Here is a 25,851-nt window from a genome sequence, read left to right on the forward strand (position 1 = left end):
GGTTATTGTTGCACATCAGCCAAGGTTCACTGTTTTCTTTATCACAATTTAGATAAAGAAAAAGAAGGGGAAAAAAAAAAATTTCGGTCTCACAAAATCTCAACCGCCTTCTAAAAATATTTCAGAGGAAAGCTCCTTTCTGCATAATGATAGACAGAGGAGAGCCTTGCATTGGGCATTTTGAGGTTAGGAGCCATCCCGAAGGTAGGAGCAGCCTTAAACAAGCCCCAGCCCCAAGAAGCCCCGTGTGTCCCCCCCGGGGTGACTGGGTGCCCCCAAGCCCTGCAGGGTCACTCCCGCTGCTGGGATACGCTTCATATTGCAACAGGTACGTACATTTACTCGCAGTGCTGAGTTTTCACATACTGGTTAAACCTAGCTGCTCTGGGTGAAACCAAGTGGACTTTTTAATGGGAACGTGCACATCCTAAGCTAGGCAGGGGAGGCATGAACCATGGTGGTTGTATGGAGAATCAGAAAAAGGAAAGATTCCCTCTCCATAGGTCAGCCAAAAATTAAGATCAAGAAGCACCTAAGCCTAGATACAGAATGTAAAATTATTGTGCTAGAAATGGAAACTATTCTATTTATCTGCCTTTGTTATTTAAGGGTCATTTGTTTTTCCCCTAAGCAATTCAGCAGCTTGGCTAAGCTACAGAAAGCTCAATACCTGTACACGGAAACAATTCAGAGAGATGCCCTTTTTTTTTCCTTTTTTTTTTACCCACTTGATCTCTGAAATCTGTAGTTCTGGTTTCTGACACAGTCTTCCCCCAGCCTTTTTAACGTAGAGCAAAATGACAGTTGACTTTTAAAGATCAGAAAATACAATCATCTCCCTTATGACTCGGAAAACTAGTAATGACTTGTGTCTTGAGTCTAGTATATGCCTTGGTGTTGGTCAGGCTGGTGTGAGTACCTGGAAGAAGGATACATGCTGAAAAATGACAAAGCTGATTTTGAAGGGGGAGAGAGAGAGTCATGTGGGAGCTTAAGTACTGGGATGAAACACCATACACAAATAGCATTTGGTCTCAATATTTGGGATTTTTGGTGAGTTTTGACAGAAGACATGCATGAAAAGGAAGGAGGGCAGAGACCAGGAGTACAGAGAAATAGGAGTGGGATGCCAAAAACATGGGAATGCAGACAGTGCAAGAGGGAAAGTGTGGAAGATGCAGGCTGTCACAGATGAAAATCTCTGTGGTCACCTTTGACTAGTAGCAAGCCCAGAAGGGTCCCGATACACAATAGAAGAATTTTTATTGAAATTGGAACTTAAAGAAGGAGGACTTCTAATACATGTGGCATTTTACAAAAGTACATTTTTTTCTGAACATAAGATGATGAAATGTATTGGGTATTTGGTGCTACTAACAGGTTCTTTCCCTGTTCCACTCCATTTTCAGCTGCTATATAACAGGTTCTTTCCACGTTCCACTCCCTTTTCACTGCTCGTTACCCTGAGAGCTCACACAGATATAATCCCTTATGGAGGGGGTCATCCTTAACTGAGGTCATAGGTGGGGTTAATGTTTGTCACTTGTACCCTCCCACTCCTACTAGATTAGCTGCTAATCTAATATAAATGGGAGGTTCACTAAAAACAATAATAGCAACAATACAAAACAGAAGAATCTCACAATCTGCCTGAAACGTCTGCCATTTTCAAAAAGATGCGAGGCTAAAGATGAGAGATCTGGTAAAAATCCCCTCCATTCACTGTGCTTAAATTCAGTCATGTCTTGAAATGAGTCATGAAAAATCCAGCTAATTTCCTCTGCCATCCTACTTCCCAGCCAAATCCATTTTCACCTACCTCTCTGATTCATTCATCCTTGCCCTAGTCTTCATTTTGTTCACTTAAACTGGTAGTAATGTGTGGGCTGAATTAATGCATTGCTTCTCAAAGCGATTTCAGAGGTTCATATTCATCATGCTGTAACATAATGCTTTGCAACTTAGTCCAGCAATATTTGTCCAACTCCTTGCAGCATAAACTTGCACAGCTGCACTCATTTCACTTAGAGAGACGTTGGCAAAATGTCAGCTGTTGAATAAAGAAAATTCACTGTAAATTCTGCAGTCATCTGCATATAAGCCACATTAATTTTCACCAAATCATACAGTTACATTGGTGCAATGCCATTCACAACAATTACTGTTCTATTTAACTGTGTATACAGTTGGAATTATGGCATAAAAATATGTACTGGAACTATATTCCTTTCAAAATCTTACCTTAGCCTGCTTATGCATTTAATAGACATTAATAGAAAAAGAGTGCATTTCCCTGAGGAAAGACAAGAATGATAATAAGTGATTTATGATGTTTTGTGTTGCATCAGGAGATATTTCACAGTTCATTTGCCAATTCTTCACTACTTAGATGTATTTATTTTCCTTTATGAAAGTTCTGGGTTCCACAGGAACGTGATTCTTAATTTCATCCCAGCTTAAACACATTTGTTGTAAATGCTAATATTGAAAGTTAATTGTAACTTCTACCTCTAAGTTAGTACAACTGAAATACTGTGTGTGTTTTCTCGAGAAAACTAATACAATTTTAAAGTTTTCAGTTTATCTGTTGTTGTTTTTTTTTTAACTGAAATTGTCTTTTACCTCAGCTTTAAAAAAAAGCCCTAAGAAGTAATCTTTACAGGATACTGTATATGATACTACAGATTCTTTTCTCTAAGCAATTATTTACGCAACATTTCCAGAAGCGACAATGTTGGAGTCCTTTCAGGACACAAAGCCATTATTATACAGTAAGTAGAAATCTTCCCTGTGCAATCTTTTTGGAGAGTCAGGAAATATCAGCTGTTGGGTGATATGATATCTTTATTGCAAACATAGTACTCAAGCTAATGCTTTTTGTTACTGATACAGAATGAGGTCATTGGAAACTACATAAGGGCTTCCATAAAGAACCTTGAGGAAAATGGAATCTAGTAATAAATACATAAATGCAAATTTGTATTCCTGTGCAACTGTATATTCTGTACATGAGTTAATGTACGTTCAGTGAACTGTTGGTTGAACACGTATTCCTGTACCTACAGGAGATTCACGATTGCCAGTTCCTTCCTCTGTCCTCTCTGTATCATACTAACATACTAATGAATTGCACAAGAATTCCCTGATATGTGCAGTCATTTGATATCCAGCCTACTTAAAAAAATTCCATAAGTAGTTGGATGATAGGACAAATGTCACAGATACACCTTGAACCATTAACTTGTCATTGTTAAACAAAACCACAGTGTTGGCATTTTAACAGTGTTGTAAACCTTGCTTTGAGAAGATTTTGTGACAAGCCAAATTAGGTACTTTTGTAGCAGTTTGGACCAAGGCCTTAAAAAATCTTTACAAATTCTACAATTCTCACAACAGCCCTTTAGGGTAGGTTGCTGGGCACTATACTTTCAACCGAGGAGCATACTGAGGTTAGCTCGTGTGCTAAGGTGGTACTTCCATTTTTTGTTTGCTAATAGTGGCTTACCTCGACCAGCAAACTCAGCATTGTCATGTAACTTGGCTGCTGTCCTCACTGTTGTCAGGAGTAGAACATTGCCTAAGGGCAATCAGAGGCGTGACCTTGGCTGCAGCTCCTCCAAGTCAAGTGTAAGCCTTTGCTTATCTGTCGAAAAGATCTACTGGAGAAGGCTTTCTCATCTTTCTAGCACAGCTGCAGGTATTCTTGATCTATGACACATTTGTCCAAAGAACATGGTCAGCTTCAACCCTTTCAACAGTAAGGTTTATTTCTAACCCAGCTATCGTTTCGTGGAACTCGGTTTGGGAAGAATCACGTATGTAAGATGGGACACTGTGGCGGTTGTGGTGCCCGTGTGTCAGCTGCAGCTGAAATGTTTAATTGTGATGTAATGGTACTTGGAATAAGTTGTGATAATAAAACCGGTGATAGCAGCTTGTCTCTACTAAAGTTCATTGTTCTCCTAATATCAGCAAATGGAACCGACATCATTAACAACTAGGAACCACTACTATTCACAGGGCTCAGCAACAGGTTACACAGCTGATCAGCAGCTACTTACTTCCAACTGCAGTTCTCTCTCTATAATGGCAATGCACAAAAATGTTATTCTTGCATTGGCCAGAGCCATTTCTAGAACCTTTAAAAAACTTGGGAGCAAATTCTGAAGGACATTTGGGTGCCCAAGTCATATTCCCCAAAAGATAAAAGTAACATAGATAGGATTTCAGTTGTTAGACGCTGCAATATTCTTCAGGTCTTTGTCTACACATTTCCTAAATGTAAAGAAAATATTTTGCTGTCTGTCATGCTTCCTAAAAAGAGTTGCCAATTCCATCTTCAGATTGGCTCCTAGTTTTAAAAAATTCCTACACAATTTCCTTTCCCTTAAGTAATGAAGGAGCAGGGGAAATAAAAAACCCAAGATGCTTCCTTGTTTGAAGAGAGGGTCCAATGCAAGGCCTGCCCCAGCTTTGAGGTAATAATAACTGAATCTTCAGCGCATTAACTCAAGAGAACTTTGCTCTTTGAGTTCCTTAGCTAAATAAGAATATTATGTGATAATGATAGACACCCTTTATAACAATGACATTCCATGCGAATTTATTGTTTAAATTAACCAGTTAATTGATTTATAGAGTGTCTGTGCAGGTCACTTAGACTTTGAAAAAGCACTTTGCTTTTCTCCCAAGCGATTGAAACAATCAAACTAATGTCTTAATCTTCCAAACGTTTTAAAGGAGAGCTTTATCATGTTCACTTTTGAGCTCTTGATCAAACCAACTGCCACGTAAGTAAACCAAAACGGTAGTATTTTTTCCACAGAAAGTCACAGGCGTCAGTGGACTGCACGCGTGGCCAGACGGATTGCTTCAGAGCACACAACCGGGGGAGGACGGGAGCTGCTGCTCCCGCTGCTCCCGCTGCTCCCGCTGCTCCCGCTGCTCCCGCTGCTCCCGCTGCTCCCGCTGCTCCCGCTGCTCCCGCTGCTCCCGCTGCTCCCGCTGCTCCCGCTGCTCCCGCTGCTCCCGCTGCTCCCGCTGCTCCCGCTGCTCCCGCTGCTCCCGCTGCTCCCGCTGCAGGGTGTGCTCAGCTCTGTTTGCTGGGAAGATGCTGCTTTGCTGCCTTTTTACTGCGGGGTGATGATTATCACGGGTCCACTTGCCTACAACACAACCACATGGGCCGTCCAGGGTATATCAGGCAAATGTTATCAGCAAGAAAGAAGGTTTAAGGGGGAAACTGAGAACCTTCTAAAGGGTTTCACGTTGCAAACATTAAAAAAAAAGAAAAGGAAAAGAAGCCAGGTAGCTCTTTTAATATGACACATCTTGGCAAACAGCTAGCTGCAAGCAGATGTAAGTGGGAAGCCCAAGGTTGCCCGCGGGTGTCGTTTCCCCGAGCAGCGGGGGAAGCAGAGGTGCCTGCTGTCTGGCGGGCAGGAGGAGAAACCTGCCGGCTCTCCTCCGGTCAGCTCGATCCCGGGGCGATTGGAAGCTGGAAAGCAGAGCGGAGCGCTCTCCCTCTGCGCCAGCCAGAGGGACAGCGGGTCGGAGGGAGCGAGCCTGACCCACTGGGCTGCGCAGCCGACGCGCCCAAACCCGCGGAGCCCGCCGGGCTCTCCCCTCAGGCGGCGTCTCCCCCTCAGGCGGGCTCTCCCCCTCAAGCGGCGGCTCCCCCTCAAAGCGGCGTGTCCCCCTCAGACGGCGGCTCCCCCTCAGACGGCGGCTCCCCCTTAGGCGGGCTCTCTCCCTCAAAGCGGCGTCTCCCCCTCAGGCGGGCTCTCCCCCTTAGGCGGGCTCTCTCCCTCAAAGCGGCGTCTCCCCCTCAGGCGGGCTCTCCCCCTCAGGCGGGCTCTCTCCCTCAGGCGGCGTCTCCCCCTCAGGCGGCAACGACCCGAGCGCGGGTGCCGGGCTCCGCCTCAGGCACGCCCGCCCCGGCGCCCCAGCCTCGTTCCCCAGCGCCAGAAGCCCAAGGCCGCTTCTCTCCAAGATCCCAGCCGGGGGGGTGGTCCACCACCATCCCTTCCCCTCCCCTCAGCCTGCCGTCGAGCCCCTCGGCGGAACGGAGCTTCCCCCCGCCGGCCCCGAGAGGTTGCCCGGGCCGGGCACCGCCGCTGCCTCCGCGCCGCGGGAGCGGCGGGAAAGCTCCGCCTCCGGCTCTTGGGGAACAGCCTGATAAAGGCAGGTGCGGGCGAGCAGCAGGACCCCGGCTCGGAGCATCTGCCTGGGGACGGAAGCCCCTGGCACCCCCCCCCCCCCCCCGCTCCCCACACGCCCGCCCGCCCGCCCGCCCGCCTTCCTCGGCCGGGACCCTCCCCGCCGAAGCCGGGCGAGCGCAGCCCCGTCCCGCGGTCCGCGAGTCCCCGCGAAGGGACGAGGACCTCGCCCCCCGAGGAACCTCCGAGGAGGCGGGATTTCTCCGCGGGAAGGGGAAGCGGGGTTTTGTTGTGTGGCTTGGAGATGAGGCAGGTATCTGGAGTGGGGTTCCTCCTGGGGCTGATGGCTCTCCCAGCGGCGCTGGGACAGAGAAGCTCGGGAAGCCCTATAAATAGCAGCCAGCCTCAGAGCTTTGCCATCGTCTCTTTCAAATGGGATCACGTCAAGGACCCTTATATCATTACACTCTGGATACTTGTGGCCAGCTTGGCCAAAATCGGTGAGTCCGGAGTTCTGTATTCGTGCGTGTCCTCTCCCTTCCCCTTCCCCCTTCCCCTTCTCCCACCCCAGCGTCGATGAAGACGGCTTAGCCCGCGTCCGCGGACCCGTTTTCAGGGGGTTTACTGTACTCTGTCCTGTGGTTTTTCACCTGCCCGGTGGGTGACCCGGCTCATTTTCAGCGCCCGGGACGGCGGCTTCTGCATCTGCCTCCTTGCAATTCCTTGGAACGCTGCATTACTCTTGCTCCCGGGAAAAACTTTTTACAGAAGCGAAACAGAAATGCGCTGCTTACACAATACCTACTGCAGTTTACAATATGCTATTCTCCTCGTTGTGATTGGTAGCTCTATTAGCTAGCACCATCAAAAACAAACACTGTAAACTACGCGGAGGAACTTAGCATTCTCTGCTTTGCAGTGCATTGCTGAATTAGTGAAAGAGCGTGGTTTATTGAGAAGGGGAACGCGTATTATCAGACCATCTGATGCAGCTGAAAAAATACAAGCTTTAGAGCACACAGATTTTCTTCAAGAAATTGGAGTCAGTGAAAAGCAAGGACTTGGTCTAACTTCAGTGTAGTTTGAGTGAATTTATGTGAATGCTCTAACTCGTGTTTTCTGAACTTTGTGACTTTTCGTAAAGCAATCTTATATTAGTAACACTGTTTGCTGAACCAGAAGAGTCATTGTTTAATTGGAATGTATTTTATTTGCTTGATGCTATTATTTTCAGTCCTTTTACCTTTGGATCTAAAACCAGACCTCCAGGTTGGCTGACATTGAAAATGTCATTTTCAATTTTCAATACATCATCTCTAAAATCAGTCTCAACTCAGAACGTATGGTCAGCTGAAAATCCTACTAGTACTTTTCTGTACTTGTACTGTTAATACTAATTTGGCATACCAGAATCACATTGCATGGATTTTGCATGTCACAGGGAATGGAAGATGTAAAAAGGTGTCCTTAGGTATATTCTGTCTAGCATGTAAACTAAACACAGTAAGAGCTGGGTGGAAAATGCTCTCTCCAAACCCAAATAAAGCATTTTAAAAATGAGGATTAAGTTCTGTAGAGGTGATATTGTAAAGCGTTTTTCAGTGATACCTGCATCTTGCGTTTCGCTTGCTTAACCATAGATATATAACTAAATATTTGAATCACTGGTGGTCTACACCTTGCCAATAGTTTGTGTTCAGATGGTTGCTGCATCACCTAGATTACATAAAAATACAGTTTTGTTTTAATTGACTTTTATTGGTGGGTTATATCAAGTAGAAAGCTGGGGAAACCGGATACAGGAAAAACCAGTGACAGCCCTGAGTGGCTATAAAATTGTGCTAACTAAACTAATACACAGGTTGCTCACTTGAACCTTCTTTTTAACATACTCTTCTAAGTACATATTTACCCTCTGTGTTATTAAGGCTTTGCTGCTTTGTACATGTGCCGCAATTGTACACAGTAATGTTAGTGCTGCACAACCATGTCAGTGTTGTGTCAGAAACTCAATGACGCTAACAGGACAGTTAGATTGTCCTATATTTAAATTGCAATGGCCTGGATTAAGATTAGTTTGTATTAAGAAGAGTCATTTTACCATGAAGTCTTCAGTATAAAGCGCTAATTGTCCCTGGAGTTCAGGAGCTGAATGTTGCTAGTTCTGTTTTTAAATTCTTTGCACTTCTTTCACAGCTGCACAGAGCCTGTCACTTACTAGTAGATAGTGTCTATCATCAATTCCATCATTTTTGTTCCCCAAAGCTCGCAAGCTTCGCTCTTTTCTCTCTTCACATTTGTAATTGCAATCCTATACTACTCTGGATGTTGTCTCTGAAGAAGCAATGGACAACTGGTGTATTCCACTGAGGGCCTAGGAACGCTCCTGCTTTCCCCACCAGTCACAAATAAAATACAGAAATGTACACTCGTTGTTCAACAGCTTACTAATGAAGAAAGCATGTAGGTGTTCATATAAGTCGATGAGAAAGGGAACTGAAAAAAGCAGCTTGTCAGCCTTCTATCTATCTGCCTTGGTGTGGCAAGGGTTCTGGAAAGTAGACCAGAAATCTGTCAGAAGATTTTGAATGGCAAAAAGGCTATGCTGGATCAAAGAACTTTTATACATTCCAAAAGCAGACAGAAAAGAACCGAGGAAGAAAATATAGAACATCTGCCCTTGCGTCTCTTGCTTTACTACCTGAAGGAGGGCAAAGGTAGCGGAGTCAAAATGCTGGGTTTGCTGTGGGGCGTTCAGCAGGGGAGGAGCTGTTCTTACACGTGCAAGCTCACTTCATGGCTACAGGGCTTGGGAGAGCTACTTTTCTGGTGGATGATAGGCAATTGGGTCAGCAAAGGGTGTTCTGGGAATTGCAGTTGGCAGCTGGGGATGAAAAGTGTAATGAGAATACTTTGCCTTCTTTTGCATTAGAGTAACCTTAGGATTTTGTGGTTGTTTTGCTTTGTTTGTTTGTCTTTTTGTTGGGCCTGTGTGTTTGGTTTTGGTTTTTTGTTTTTTTTTTTTTTAGTTTCAGTGCATGATGTTGTTATGTGGCTTGGGGAAACGTGTATTTAATAGGAGATTCTTGTGGATTTTCTGGGACTCGGTGTTCATGTTCTGTACATTCAGAGTGTAAATTTGTGCTGACAAGGTATTCTGCAACATAAACTATTGTATGTGAAATCTTGTAAGCATCCCAAATACATGAAGAAGTGCCTAGTATTTTGGGCTTTGTGGGGAGGAAGCTGCTATTTTATTTTATCTTTTCATGGGAAGAATACTTATATCTCTTGGTCAAGTCTAAGCATTGCTACAAATGAAACTGTGGAAGAAGAGTCTTCATACAGTTGGCTTTCATGCACTATAGGAAATAAATTAATTCGTCTGTGTCTACTATGAAACTTCTGATGCATCCCAGAGTGCTGTTTTACATACTATAATCGATTTGATTTGACCCTCTTCATTTGAAATGTTCCAACTCTTCATTCTAAGGTACACAGTGTTCCACTTTGGCTAATTATCTTTATTTCCTCTTTTGATAGTCTCTCTTATCACTGCAAATGAGTATCCTTATGGGATAAGGCTAATAAACTACTTACATGTGTAAAGCTAAGCCAGAGAAACATCTTATCTACATGAAGAAGGTACATGGGGTACAGCTGGGAACCTCCTGGTGGACTTCAGGTGTCCACTTCCTGGTACCTCAGTTCTCCAGATGAAAGAAGCGATACCAATGGAAAAAAAAATATATATACAAATACATACATGTATGTATATATAGTGATAGTTATAGGCTAGGGTGTTTCCTACTGTAACTACGTTGATGTAATATATTTGATATAATATTTTTAATCAATGTACTTGCCCAGTATAGTTCTGATTTAAGATTAAAGACACATGCACACTGACCAGCCTTGCACATGCTTTCTAAGTTCACTTCATCATGTGCTCTCCTCCTTCTTTATATGTCTTTCATAGATCACATCTTGAAAATAACCTTGTAATAGACAGACATGTAGAAGATACAAAGAGTGGCAGGAAAGTCTGCCAGAGAAGAAAGCCAGACGTAGGAGGGAGGTCAGAAAACAACTTTGGAAACAAGTAGAAGGAAAGGAATAACCAGCTCAGGAGCTAAAAATGGGCAAGCGAAGAAAGAGTTTAAACTCTAAATATTGTATACAGTTTTTCTGAGGATATTTCTGAGGCCATGCCTATTGCAAAAAAAAAAGTATGCTTTTTTCTTGGGGCATATCCATTGCATGCTTCTATACTTGTTCAAAATCCTAGGAGACAGAAAGATTGTATTTATATTTTCATTGGAGGTTACGTTGGGGAACTTGTAAAATTCCTACTTGTGGTTTAAATCCTTTTGTATACTGTAAGTCTTCAGAAGGACAGTAAATTGCTTGTCCCAAAACACAATCAAAAAACCCCTACAAAGCAGTCTTTCTGTCTGTTTAGCCCCCTGAACTTGCTCGATGTGGAGCAGATAAGCAACTGTTAGAAATGGTGGGAGAGTGAGTGAGTATGAACAGGAATGAGGAAGGGTACATAGCCTTTTCATTATCTGCGAGTCAAACTCTTGCCAACTGTTTATGTTGGTATAGTTTATGCTGAGTCTAAGAATGTCACAAAAGCTGCTTTTTTTTTTTAATGTCTGTGTAGTTGCGCACAAATTCTAAAGGCTTTTATATTAGAAGTTTAAAAGTGGGAGTGAAATTTGAATCCAGGGCAGCTGGTAAGTCCGTCTTCAGGAATGCCACAATGCTTTGGAGGAGGGGGAAGAAGTGATTCAATAACAAGGAACAAACACTTAGGAGAAGGCTGGCCTAGTGATATCTCAAGAAGATACTGTGTCAGATGGACTTGTTGAGTCCATCAGCTCTTGAGACCCCAGGAGGACATGAGCTGTAAAGCACACTGTATCTCTAAGCTTATGGAGATAGAGGTTCCTACAAATGCTCTAGTTTCTGCATGCCCAGGCCCCTTCATATTGTCTCAAACTGCTCTGAGAAAGGAGCTCTTCAGAGTATTTTGTTAACACAGACAATTGCTGTGGAGAATTTTAAGCATGTTAGGGATGGGCTAGGGAAGGAACTGTGAAATGCAGGTCTAACAACCCATCCAATTTAGACTCCTGGGGCAATATTTTCTTTGAAGAAATCAATACCCCTCCCTCCAAAGCAAACTGTCAAAACAAAAGCCCATTTGACTCCCAAGTTTCTCCTCCTGGCCTTTTAGCACTAGTGAAATGTTTCAGTTACTTAGAGAAAGTGATTTAGGGTATTGTTTTAATACACGCAAAAAATGTGAGAATAGCTCTTCTGTTGCCAATTCTTCAGTAAATAATGTCTTTAGGAAGAAATGTTGAAGGATGCTTAGCAGAACTTTATTGGAAGTATTTAATTGAAAATAGAGTCAGAGACTCAAATGGTGAGCATACTACTAGGCCCTGCAAAGCTTAAACTACCCGCCCTGTCACAATTGTAGCACTTGTTAAAAGCTGCTAAAATGAAAAAGGCCTTTGTGTTGTGGCTAGGAAGTCTGGACTTGGCTACCTTCCCCCATATCCTGAACAAGATAACAAGGTAAAAACACATTTTTTACTTTTATTGCAAACTCAGTAGAAGCTGGAACAGGTTGGCATACTTATAAGGGAGGCATAAGCATTTCCTTCCTGGATATAGCCTTTTATTATCTGTCTTAATGACATAGAAATGCTATAAATTTGTGCTGGCAACTATGTTATATTACGGGGGTGTCTTCATTTCAGTAAGATGCTGTATTTCCTTTTGCAAAGTGTTGTTTAGAATATGCGAGAGCTAGAAACGTTAAGTACTGTAAAATCTTCGCCTTCTAAGGAATTACCTTTTGTATGCAACATTTTAGGCAGCTGAAAAGAACATTTCCAACATAGAATAATAGCTTAGCATTTCCAGTTCTAGGAACAACTGTGTAAGCCGTGTCTTTATTAGATTTATGATCTGTAAATGGATGCCTATTTCCACACTTCATTTCCATTTTACTCTTTTACCTTACTCATCCTTTTTCTGTCCTTCCCGCCTCCCTGAAACACACATCTCTCTTCTCTCCCCTCCCCCTCCAAGTGTTGCAAGTCTCAAGTCTTAATTATTTAGAGTAGGGAAGAAGATATCAGGACAGTATAATTCGACAAGATTCAGATTACATCCCCTGACGAATAGCAAATGTACAACGGCAACTTGTGTGAATTACATAAGAAAACAATGGCATTTTGAGAATGGCCCTGAATTGAATACAGGTCAGGCATGCATACCTAAGAAAGGATCTCTGCCATCAATTACTTTCAGGCACCTGTGTGCAAAGTGCTTGGCGTTCTCTCTGGGACAATGGAATCCTTTTAATACTGTAGTCTTAGGATTGTTGAAACCATTGATTTACTGTCTTCAGAACTAAAGCCACTTATTACTAAGAGTGATCTACAAACCCTCCAAGTGACTGTAAATCTCTTCTGTGGTAACGCAGCAGACCACAGGCCTGCAAGTAATAAGTGCAAGCCAGCAAACCCTTTCAGGTGCACACAGGTTCTTCAGGTGAAAGGCTTTGTGAGGTCCCCTTTGTTTTTGTGGAGCTTTCTGTGTTAGAGATGCTTAGCAGCAAAGCTGGTATTAGAAATCCTGAGTTATTACCTTGACCTGGCAGTAAGAAAGTTGCTTTTCCAGTTGTTTTGACTCATACCACCAGAAGTCTATCAAAAGCCAGTGAGCTTTACCACCAATTTGCTTAAGGAAATATTTTGAATTCAATTACAAAACCTTTTTTCCCCTGATTTACCATGTTTTAATTGCTCTGAAGTAATGAGCTAATGGATTACTGAGTTCTTCTGTACTTTCTGTATGGCTCATTCTATACCAAGGTGAAGTGTTGAGTCCAAAGTCATAGAAGGATATTTCTTATCTGAATGTTCTTTTTGCTCTTTCAGGAAATTGTCTCTGATTTTTCTCATCTCTCTGCAGTAGTGCAGTTAAACTAATGTCTCAAAGAACTAGGCTTCTAATTATTCTTCAACTTGCTAACAAGTGGCACCCATTCAAAATCACAGACCATTAAAACAGTCTTGGTAAACTGCAGAGCATGGCTGGTTGGCTGTGTTGTAATATTTTGATTCCTTTTGTAAAACAGCTTAGAGAGTATTCATCCCAATGAAAGGAGTGACTTGATACCCAATTGGCTGCTATGTAAAGCACTGTAAAGTCATAAATACTGAAACTACAGCCTGACAAGGAGGAGCCGACTGAGATGGAATGCAAGACCTCAAGTGGAAACACTTTTAATTAAGGCACGAATATTTAATGTTTATCCATGGCAGAAGAAAACTGGAAGATATTCTGAAAGGCCTATGCAAAAGCAGGGTGTTTAAGTAGATGGATCTGGAGAGTTTTCTCCTTCCAGTAACTGAAAGTAGAAAAAGTCATTCTGGATTCATTAATATGTGCCTAGGTGAGTTCTTCTATCTACTGAGAGAAAAAAATGCCTTGGTCTTTTGTCAACCCCAAATGTTAAAGTAGCAGTAGTCAGTCACCAAGAAAGAAAATCTCTGAGTAGATTGTATACTGATTTTCAGAAACATTTGGTTACGATTTTCTCTGCTTCAATTACAGTTTTTCAAAAGTGGAAAAAAAGTGGAAGCTTTATGGATTCATTAACTTCTAAAAGTTGGGCTTTGAGGAAGATGTTAAATATTCAGAAACCTGTAAAAGCCTTGAGCCAGTAAGATTTCATAATGAAAATCTCCCCAGTGCAAACAGATTGTAAACTGATGGAGGGATTTGTCTAAACACAAGACTGATTTTATGTTAACTATTTTGTCACAATTAAAACATTCTAACTCCTTTATTAAAATGAATATTGTTACATTGGTTTAGTGGTATAATAGTATTCCAGGGACTAGATGACATAGGTTGATATAATATGGCTTTATGTGAATCTAAGTACATCAGTGCTAACAGTTGTACTAGAGGTATACTTGTTATGTGATCATACATAAAAAACTAAATAGTTGTAGTATGGAGTTATTACAATCCTCCTACTCCAGTAGAATAGCAGTACTGATAAATATCTGGATGTGGATTTTCAGGCCTTGACAGCTTAGACATAGGCTTAACAAATTCATTTAATAAATGTTATTTAGTGGTTTAAGTGGTTACAATATTCATGCCAGAGTGAATGAAACAGTGTTTGAATGCTTGCTCTTCTGTTCTGATGCATAGTCTAGAGTTTAAACTGCTATAGGACTTGGTTTGAATTAAGTTGCCAGATTTTCCACTGAAATAGCTCTGGTCCTCAGCTATTCCATCCTACTTAATTCTGGGGATGACTTTGGGACAGTAGTGAACTGGGGAAAAGTAATCTTTCAAATTTGGTTAGTCAGTGATAAGTGACTGTGTTTAAGACTTAAGTCAGTGATACACTGCTCCTGTGATGTAACTGTCTCTGAAGCTGATGGCTAGGGAGGAAGAACACAGGAATACACACATAGTGTCCTGTAACACAGGCATCAGTTTGATATTTTGGGTCTCCTGTAAAGTTCACAGAATGGTTGAGGTTGGAAAGGGCCTCTGGAGACCAGCTGGTACAATTCTCTACTCAACCAGGGTGACCTACAGCCAGTTGCCCAGGATCATGTCTGGATGGCTTTTGAAGATCTCCAAGGATGGAGACTCCACAACCTGTGCCAGTGCTCGGTCACCCTCACAGTAAAAAAAGTGTTTCCTGATGTTCAGAGGGAACCTTCTGTGTTCCAGTTTGTGCCCATGGCCTCTGGTCCTGTCACTGGGCACCACTGAAAAGAGCCTGGCTCCATCCTCTCTGCACCCTCCCTGCAGGTGTTTACAGACATTGATAATATCACCCCTGAGCCTTCTCTTCTCCAGGATGATCAGTCCCAGCTCTCTCAGCCTTTCCTCAATGGAGACATGCTCCAGTCCCTTAATCACCTTTGTGGCCCTTCACTGGACTCTCTCCAGTATGTCCATGTCTCTCTCGTACTGGGGAGCCCAGAACTGGACACAGTACTCCAGGGTCGGCCTCACCAGTGCCGGGTAGAGGGGAAGGGTCACCTCCTTCAACCTGCTGGCAGTACTTGGTCTACCGCAGCCCAGGATACTGGTTGCCTCCTCTGCTGCAAGGGCACATCGCTGGCTCGTATCCAACTTGGTGTCCAGCAGGACCCCCATGTCCTTTTCTGCCAAGCTGGTTTCCAGCTGGGTGGCCCCCAGCATATACTGGTGTGTGGGGTTGTTCCTCACCAGGTGCGGGACTTCGCGCTTCTCCTTGCCGAACTTCCCGAGGTTTCTGTCAGCCCATTTCTCCACCTTGTCAAGCTCGCGCTGGGTGGCAGCGCGTCCCTCTGGCCCATCATCACTCCTCCCAACTTTGTGTCATCGGCAAACTCGCTGAGGGTACGCTCTGCCCCACCGTGCAGATCACTAACGAAGATGTTAAACAGGACAGGACCCAGTACTGACCTCTGGGGTACACCACGAGTTACCAGCCTCCAACCAGACTTTGCACTACTGATCACCACCCTCGGGGCCCGGCCATTCAGCCAGTTTTCGATCCACCTCACCGTCTGCTCACCCAGCCCCGACGGCAACAGCTTGAGGGGCCACGAGGCCCTTACGGGAGACAGTGCCAGAGGCCTTACCCAGTAGACACCAGCCACTGCTCTCCCCTCATCTACCAGGCCTGCCATTTAATCGTGTAAGTTAACCAGGTGGGTCAAGCATGACCTCCCGTTGGTGAAGCCATGCTGACTGCTCCCGATGACTTTCTTGTCCTTCATGTGCCTAGAAATGTTTCCAGAATTAGTTGCTCTGTCAGTTAGGCCTGCAGATCCTTGTCTTTGGATTAGCAGTGTTTGTATGTGGATGGACCTTTATCCACATCCTGCTTGGTCAAAGAAAGCAACACTTCTGCATGCTGTTTTGATGGAATCAGTGTACTTTGATTAACTGGAGCAAAACCACATGCTAATATACAGAGGCGAGAAGAATACATGGTGGCCATATGGTGGCCACGATGGTCATGCCATCATGAATTAATGAAAGGAATGACAAGGTACCAGCATAAAGTTCAGCTCTCCTCTAACCTGGGTGCTTTGTGATCAGAATGGCTTCAATTTTCTGATCCAAATGGCTTTCACTTGTATGTCACCCACTATTCTGCCTTCTCTTAGCTGATACAGTGTGAGTGCCATCTCTTATTTTAGACAAACCATTCTCCAGGATGAACTGATATTCTAATGATAGTGTTACTTGTTGGGAATGTGCAGTGAGATCTGGTAGTACCAGGCTGAGGCAGTAGCTACCTGATTCAGCAGGAACATGTATAAACCTGGAGGTGGTGGTTGTTGTGTTCCCTGCTTCCTGCAGACAGGATGATAGATCTGCTTCCTACAAATCTCTCTTCTGCCCACAACTGTATGCCAGAAAGCACACTTCTGTAGTCCTTCTCTGCAGTAGGTAGGTATTACTTCTGTGTCTTCCACTTACCTGAATCACAGCACTGGTACTTTGGAATCCTATCTCAGTTTCCCCATTTCTAATGGGATTTTTCTCAAGAAGACTGCCTTTGTTCCCCTAAAAAAAGAAGCATCCCAAAACAAACAAAGAAGAAAAAGTAAAAAACCCAACCTAACCAGTGAACCAACCCACCCGCAAAAAAACCATCAGGCTAAACTATGTGGGTGGATCTTCCATCATTACAGTTCTTTCCTCTTCTACAGGAAGGACCAGGAAATTTCTGAGTCCATGACAGTTATGGCCATGGTGGTCTCCTGTCGCTTCTTTATATGATACTTATTTGTCTTCTGTCTTCATTTCACTTCACAAAACACTGTGCAAACTCTGACTCTGGATAGGAGGACTTTTTGACGATTGAACTGGTATTTTGTCAAGGTGCATTATTGGAGTGTAGACAAAGATATTTTGAGCCCAGTTATCTGTTTAGATTAGTTGTCAGGGATGATTATTACTGGAGGATAGCGTATACTTTTTCTAAGTAGAAATATTGTGTAAATACTGTGTTTATTCTCATGTTTCTTTAATACTTGCTACCATAGATGCAAAAGCAATCATAGATATTTTTATAGGCAAATGACTCATTTAAGTTGCATGCACAAATTTTCTAGTGTAACAAGCTGAGTAGTATAGTCTACATTTTAAAAAGATGAACAGTTTTGTGTTGATCAGTGCACTGATCAATAACGAAAAAAAAGTAGGATAGGAATTACTGTGAGAGAAGAGGCAGGCTGGAAGCTACAGGTGAGAGTGCTGTTATGTATGTTGTATAAAAATGATGTCATTAGATCGTGAGGGAAAAAGAAAACAAGCAGAAAGTATATACATATTTACATTCAGTGTCTAACAAATAAAAGTATTCATTTATTATTTTCTTAATTTCTGTTGTTATCATAAAGAAGATAAATATTTTACTATCCTCAGAGGTTTTCTGTTAACATATCTTCCATTCATTGAAAGGATTTTGTCATAAATTGCTGCCTGACAGATTCTATCAGTGTGTCCATTAGGCGTAATCTCTTACCATGAATTAGCAATATAAGATTTTTTAGACTTTGCTCTACAGAGCTTCAAGAGGATAGCTTTTTCTTGTGGGCAGTCTGTTCTCAGGGGGACTCATCCAGGGGATCTATGTCTTGCCCTGTGGAGTACAGTGTATTAGGGGATGTTACCTTTTAGAGGTGTAAAAAGAACATGCATAGCAAGGCTTAGTTTTTTCCCCACTAACAAGGCATTTCCTAGACAAGAAGAACAGTCAGCATCACTCTGTTCTCTTCAGTGTTATGCTAAATATTCCTTCAAGTCAGGGAGCCACCTTTCTGTCTGCTCCCAATAATCCTATAAATCTTCATTTCATCTGGGCTTTTTAAAGGTGGATTATATATCTGCTGGTTGCTGCATTGTTGCTGGTCTGTACATGATTTACCTAACAGGTTTAAAAGAACCAGTATGGTGCAGCTATCCACAGTTGCAGAGTTTGAAGTGTTTTTCTATTTTAGTTATTTACCTTTTTTTTTCTTTTTACTTCTGTGTTCCACAATCTTTCCTGCAGTAAAGTCTTATGATTCAAGACAGGAACAAAAGATAGGTTGTAAAACAAGGAAGGTGGTAGCTCACTCAGGCCGGTTATCTAAGTGGTTGTATAGCATCCATAACAGAGCCTGAAACTTGTATCCTGTAGTGGTGAAAATTTATGCAGTAAAAGTGTCTGGAAAGAGAAGGCTGGTTTTGTTACTTTCTTCCTGATCATATTTAGAAAAAAGGTCTGCACACTTCCAAAACTTTTATTAGAAATAAAGAACATGGCAAGTTCAGAAATGACACTTTTTCTTTTCCTTCATAGTGTGATAGATATGGCATTGAAGTCAGGGAAAGATAAATGCCTTGTAATTCACTCCCCCACCCCCCGCTCAAGTTAATTCAATCAATTTTCAGACATTCTCTGATCTGAGGATGAGGTTATTACACTTCACAAGTCTAAAAAAAAGGGCTGTCGAATTTATCATGGAGTTAAGGGGAGCAGCAATTCATTAGTACGTAAGACATTAATCTTATTTGCAACCTTATGTTCCCTAGGATTTCAGTAAACAGAAGTATGTCTTGTTTTCATGTCTGGAATACTTGTACTGAAGAAAATGGTAATTAAGTGAAATGCTAAAGCTTTTTGCTTTGAGACAAAACTATTCTTTTGGAGCACTCAAGAAAGCATCTTAATTCTTCAGCCTTTCTTAAGGAATACAACATAGTTGACCTTACTAAAAAACATAGCTTTCAAGGCATGTTCACTTGAATAATACTGTTTTGTGTTTGAAAGTATGAGGATGTAAAAACAGCAGGAGGAAGTATGAAGTTTCCTTCTGTTTATTGTGATTTAGAAGTAAAGATTAAAACCAGTCCAAGATAAACGTGCCACTGTAGGTGGAAACTCTGCTTGTGTATGGGTACTGAAGTTCTTATGTCAGGAAAGACCTACCCAAAAGCAAGGATGAATGGTCTATAGCCATATTTTCCTCTTACTGCCTGGTGTAGCATGTGTTCTCTGTCACGTGATGGAGGATCCCAGTGTGCTGAAAGTCAGTACAATCTTGTTTATATGCCCTCATCTGATACATGTTTTAGGATGATAGTCAAGTGAAATAGTACTACCGCCAACAGTAGTGTTTGTGCCATAGTGCCTAAAACACAATACCTGTACCTGGGGTTGAAAGAAGCCTAGTAAAGAGCCCCATACTTTGGGAACTCCTTATCAGCTAAGAATATGATGGGAGTACGGATAAATCATCAAGCAGATTCAGTTCCTGACAAACTAAACTCTCATAACTGAAATGAAAATAGTAAAATATATCCTGTATATCATGATTACTTAGATGCTAGTGGACACGGCAGAAAGTGAAGAATCCACAGATTTAAGGAAAACTCAGCTGAAACTTGGCTTCTGTCTTGACATTTGTTCATCTTTTTTTTCCTCCCTGTCAGGACTAGCAGTATATTCAGGTACAGGATTTCAAGAGATTAATGGAAAAAAACAATATTAGCAGAAAATTATGAAGTTTGGCTGTTCACAACATTTTCTGTTTTAGAACAAAAGCAGGACTAACCTGCCTGCATTTTTTATTTTATAGTTGGTATAAAGCAGTGTCAGTTCAGCTAGGTCTTTCTGTCAGATTGATGCTTTTCCACTCCAGCATTTTTTTTCCAGGATCTATCCTGGCATTTACATGTATATGAAGGTGCTACACTATTCCTTCTAGAATTAAGTCTACGTATATATTTTTCAGTTACAAGCTTTCTCTCTCTTGTGATTTATCTGTGTGTAAATAATTTAACTCCCTTTACTGGGCATGAGCCGGCAATGTGCACTCGCAGCCCAGAAAGCCAACGGCGTCCTGGGCCGCGTCAGAAGCAGCGTGGGCAGCAGGTCGAGGGAGGGGATTCTGCTCCGATCGGGGGAGAGCCCGCCGGCGGTACTGCGTCCAGATCTGGGGTCCTCGGCGCAGGAGAGACGCGGACCTGTTGGAGCGGGTCCAGAGGGGGGCCACAAAAATGATCAGGGGGATGGAACACCTCTCCTACGAGGACAGGCTGAGAGAGCTGGGGTTGGAGAGTTAGAGGAGAGAAGGCTCCGGGGAGACCTTATTGCCGCCTTTCAGTACTTATAAGAAAGATGGGGACAAACTTTTTAGCAGGGCCTGTAGCAATAGGACAAGGGTAATGGTTTTAAACTAAAAGAGAGGAGATTCAGACTAGATGTAAGGAAGAAATTTTTTACGCTGAGGGTGGTGAGGCACTGGCACAGGTTGCCCGGAGAGGTGGTCAGCGCCCCATCGCTGGAAACATTCCAGGTCGGGTTGGACGGGGCTCTGAGCAACCTGATCCAGTTGTGGATGTCCCTGCTCATTGCAGGGGGGTTGGACTGGGTGACCTTTAAAGGTCCCTTCCAACCCAAACCATTCTATGATTCTCCTGAAGTTTAGCTCATATATATGTGGCAAAGAGGCACTACTGTGCATATACTAGGTGTAACACTTGATTCATACTGAATTCTTACTGCTCCCCAAAAATGAATTTTTGCACAGATACTTTTAGGAATATATGCAAAATCTTTATCCCATGTCGGAAGGGATCTGACTATATAAAAGGCATTTTCATATATAAAGCAAAGAATCCTACATTGGTATGACTTTGTACCATGCATCATATTTAGTCTATGTGTGTGACATTCTGGGTTGTTTTTTAGTTAGCAAGAGATTTGTGTCTGGTTTCTACCCTCCTTTTTTCTTGAAACGAGCAGTCATCTTCAGTAACTAAAAGGTTTGAGTTGTGAGGTACTTCAAATAGAGCTTTAGCCAGGTGGTTTTTTCCCTCCCTTTTTCTTTCTTCACTGTGGAAAATCAGTTTAAACTAATCTCCTTGTGAACTTCCTTTTGCATGCTAACCTTTCCCATTTTCCCTGTGTATGCACTACAAAACACAAATGCGTAACTGAAAAAACAGCTGTCTCATCATCACCTTCCTACCCCATTTTGAAACATCAAACCAATTTTCCATGTACTACATTTTGCAGTATAAGGACACTACTTAAACTACTGTTCTTCCTGCTGTTATCATCGTGTACTTCACCTGTCAAATGAGATAATGAAGGTATGAGAGTTAACATATTACTTAATCAGAAAAGCTGTAAGGACAAAAATCAAAAGCCATGTTAAAGCGCATTGAATGATAGCAGTATCTCAGAGCCATTTGCAAGAAAAGATTAGAGTGATATAAATTAAGCTCCACTTCACTTTTCTTAAATCTGCAAAAAATAAACCATGTACCTGGAATTCGGAGCAAAATTACTTCCTTTATGGTCAGGAATGAGTGCATTTGGTAAGGAACCGTGTGATGTCTTCTGCTCTCTATTGCCTAAGCCAGAAACTCTCAGGCTTGATGGTGAAAATGGTGCTTTCTTAACCTTCTGTGGAACAAATAGACAGAGTAGTGTGCAAGTATTGTAACATGAGAATCCTTGCCTATTTCTTTCCCACATATCACCTTGCTTAGTTCCTTACCATCTTCTTTCTGACTAGCACTACTGATGTTAAAAAAGCCATTCTGTCAGTAAGTAAAACTCCACAAAGGGATTTCTATATGGAGAAACAGGTGACTGAGAAGTGATTTCACCAGCATTCTTATAGCAAAAAGCTTCTACTTGCTTCTCCATTTCCTGAAAAAGCTTTGGAATCCCAAATCCTTCACCGAGGAGCTTCCACAGCCCCATAAAAATCTTAGGAAAAGACTGTATCCTTCATCTGTTGTCATTCTGGACATCTTCTGGCAATAGGGAGCATTTCTCTTAAAAGCGTTTCTAATGTGTTAGTTAAAAATAATCTCATCTAGAAAATCTGAGATTACTGAATTCCTAGCACATATAAACAACATACTTGAGTTTCTGAAATAACGTACAAGAGTTGTAATCCATCATGAAACTCTTATCAAGCTGCTGGAGCCTTTCCTCCCAACATAAGACTGGCAAAATTTTGCAGCCTTGCAGGGTGCACAGTAGTATTCACTTGTACTGGAAACTAGCCAGGTATGTTTTCTTAACTTCTCTGAAATTAAGTTTGTTTTCAGTTTTAAGCAAGAGCTACTTGACATTTGTGATTTTTTTTTTTTTTTTTTTTGTCTGTGGGCAGCACTGCTAAATTTGAATACCCTAATGCTTTTTTAATTTACTGCTGTAATCAGGAATACCTCCACCATAATCCCATGCTATTCCAGTTGTACTAATTAAAATCTTGCCAGGGTGGAATGTAGGGGGCAGGAAGCAAGACAGTCTACCAAGGTTTGAAAAAAAGTGCTTTCCTACCCCATGACTTGGAGCAGCCTTCATAGCTATTGCCCCGAGCCCTTAGGCTGTAATTATGTCCCTCGTGCCCTTCCTAACGGGCAGCGATCCTTACTGTGCCCTGCAAGAAGCAGTACTGGGCAAGAACAGGAAGTCCCTATAGTATAAGGAAATTTTCCGAGTTTCAACCTACCATTGGGATTCATTACATTATTTCTTCTTCATCTTCTTTTTCTTCTTTGTCCAGTGGACTTGAACCAAGGAGAAGAACTGGTTCTGGTTTGCGTTCAGGCTTTGGTAATTCTTTATGCAATTTATCATGACACCAGAAGACCTGTTTCCATATATTACTAGTAATCCATTTCTTTGCAGTTCTTTATCTGTATGAGCAAAAGCCAGAACATTCCCAAAGGGAGATCTTTGTTTTAGTTCATTTATCGTATTAAAGTGAAGGTCAAAAGGAAAAAAAATTCTAAAATTCATAGTGTGAAATGAGTTAACTCAGCATTTCTTGGCATTTTCTTTCTTTAACTCAGTTCTCCCCATGTTACTGGAAAACAGTTTGGTTTTTTAAAAATAAAAAATTGCTTTCACTCTCTGACAATAAATTTCAGTGAATTTTTGAAGTTAATTTTAAAGTTGGACCAGTTGCAATGCATACCATTAATAGAAAGTAAATTCTTCCTTGTTTTGATGCCCCAAAATGCTTTTTTAATTTATACTGTAAAATCAGCCGGATTTTTAGACCTCAAGCAATCATTTTAGTCAAAACTACCTTAGCGATCAGAAAATTACCACTAATTCTACTTACAGTTATTGTGACCCTTTAACATATAATTGGAAGAGGTTATAATGGAAACATACTATTTTTATTCCTTTGTATACAGAGTAGCTCTAGTATGTAATACTCTTCAGCTGTGCTTCTTTATATTTGTATTCAGTATGGAATATCATGTACTGACAGCATCCTAAACACAGAAAACTCATAGTAACCCTTAAGTGAGTTCAGTCTGTGAGGAATATTAACTTGAGCAAGAAGATTGTCTTTCAAACTTAATTCTAATACCTTTGCATAGGAAATGAAGCAGTTTTATGATACTTTTGCTGTCCTGTTTTATATCCTCTACTATACTTCAAGGTGTTTCTAATGTGTACTTTGCTCTCATTTTGAAATATTATTTTTGACTGTTCCCATTTTTCTTTCAGTGCCGTTCAGTTCCATAAGGGCCAAATGCTACCACACTTGCACTGCAGTGGGACTGCTCCTTCAAAAAAGAACTATTTGGCATAATTATGATAAACTGTACCTGATTGTTTAAACTTCATTATGTTCTAAGTGCTTCTAGAGGTAATAGTTGCTTACTCACACACTTCTTTGAATTTGGCTTGGGGCTATCTTGTTATGTTATGACCTATCAACTGGGAACCTTGACCTGTATGTTGGTTGCATTTTTAATTGCTAACATATTTTGTTAATTGTTCACCTACGAAGAACAGCGACCTAAAATCTCCTGTTTAATGAGCTCATTACAATGCTGTACACTTTGTAAATGGTGATCATTACATATGTGACAAATAAAGAAAGCTTTCTGGAGCTGGATAAAACCAAACTCAAACCAGTTCATCTAAACAAGTTAAATACAAAGGACTTTGTGCCTTGCTTGGGAAAAATATGTCCAGGATTAAGTATGAATAGTATTAATAGTCATGTTCATGGAGTATATTTTAAGACAGTACCCAGGGACCTATATAAAAAATGACTTTTACTGTTTATTACACAATACACGTATATTATATCTCTGAGTTTCTTCAGATTTAAAATATCTCTAAGATATAAAATAATCACTGAAGTTTTTTTTAATAAATCCTTCAATTTTTGCTAGATTTGGTAGAAGCACAAGGTACTGATTAATAAAATAATTCAAGATATTGTTTAGAAGAAATTAGTAAAAGCTTTTACTTTAAGGGTTTTGTACCACTTGTATGTAAACAATACAAAATGGCAAAATCAATTCATAAGACTTGCAGAATACCATTGTTGCAAGGTCCACAGAACAGATTCTAAAGGACTATAAAATATGCTATCAGTCTCCTGACCATGAAAAAAACCCTGAGCGCACTTTGTTGATAAAGATTAGAAAGGCAAATACAAGTAATAATGATCAGCTTCAGCCATATCAAGTCTGCTCAAACACTTCCTGGACAGACTAGAAAACCAGTTCCCTAATGCTTTGAATCCTTGCTTCAACTGAACCACTCGTAGAACAAATGGAAGATTTTGGGGGGTTTTTGTGTTTTTTTTTCTTTGATTTAGGCCTAAATTCATCTGCTGATAAGACAGGGGGTAGAACAGTTACTGGGTGGGTAAGGAAAGGACAAGATAAAGTGTGAAACTGTAAGAAAGTTATTTGTGGAAGTCACTAGAGTTTAGTTTTTGGAGTGGTCTTATGCAGGGTTTTGGGGTTTTTTTTAATTACCACTGCACAAAGAGGTTAGGTATCCTACTGAAGGTTTCTGATGACACGTTTCCCCAGGCATTATCAGTACTCATGTAGATTTGGCTGTTGTACTAGAAAAAACATATAATCCTGAGGACTAGGGGAAGGGATGAAATACAGTAATACCAAGGGCAGTTTCCTTCAGGGGCTAATGACAAGAATTTCTACATGAGGTTGTGAATGAGAAGGAGAAGAGAGGTGCACATCTGTATGAAGTGAATACAGGATGACTGTGAGTCACCAGTGTGATAGTGGATCCAGGATGTAGCTGAACTATAGATTGTGATAGGAAATTATTAATGCTGTTGGACCTGCTTCTGCTGTGACTCATGCAGAACGCAGTCTGTATTTCTGATGACTCTGAGTCCACAAAGGTGAACTCAGATTGAAACAGACAGAGCGAGCTGAAGTGAAGACTGAAGATAAGTGGTTTAGTTTAACAAACCAAAGACAAGCAACAAAAAGAGAAGATGTTTCTCTCTGTGCTTATAGAATAGGAAATGGAGGATTTAACATTAGGGGAAAAGAACTATTTAAGAAAATTGATATCACTGTCCCAAAGGAAAATGCATATGAAATAGCTGTGAACAAGTTTAGGCTAGAAATCAGAATGAAGTCTCTATGTGACGAAGGCTGCTGGTATGCCTTGACATAGGCTTAGCTGGAGCAAAGATCCTCTGAGATGAGGATCATTAAATGTGGTGGTGGGATAACGGAGGGCCTGGCTACACAACCAAATAGCTCTTCTAGTTCTTACAGTCATAATTAAAATTCCTAGATCCTCTGTGCAGGCTACTTAAGCAACTGT

At 41.5% G+C, this 25,851-nt stretch overlaps 1 protein-coding gene across 2 annotated transcripts in view; it reads left to right on the forward strand.

Annotated features, from left to right (window-relative positions):
• The first annotated feature begins 6,292 nt into the window (after window positions 1-6,292).
• The window catches only part of SLC9A3 (solute carrier family 9 member A3), a 55,754-nt gene continuing 36,195 nt past the window's right edge, over window positions 6,293-25,851 (forward strand). For both annotated transcript variants that reach the window (XM_041118355.1, XM_030042154.1), the window contains exon 1: window positions 6,293-6,658. In XM_041118355.1, the coding sequence (XP_040974289.1) occupies window positions 6,463-6,658 (196 nt within the window). In that variant the 5' untranslated portion in view covers window positions 6,293-6,462. The remainder of the gene's footprint in view (window positions 6,659-25,851) is intronic.

Source organism: Aquila chrysaetos, chromosome 18 (genome assembly GCF_900496995.4).
Source record: "Aquila chrysaetos chrysaetos chromosome 18, bAquChr1.4, whole genome shotgun sequence".
Lineage (NCBI taxonomy): Eukaryota > Metazoa > Chordata > Aves > Accipitriformes > Accipitridae > Aquila > Aquila chrysaetos.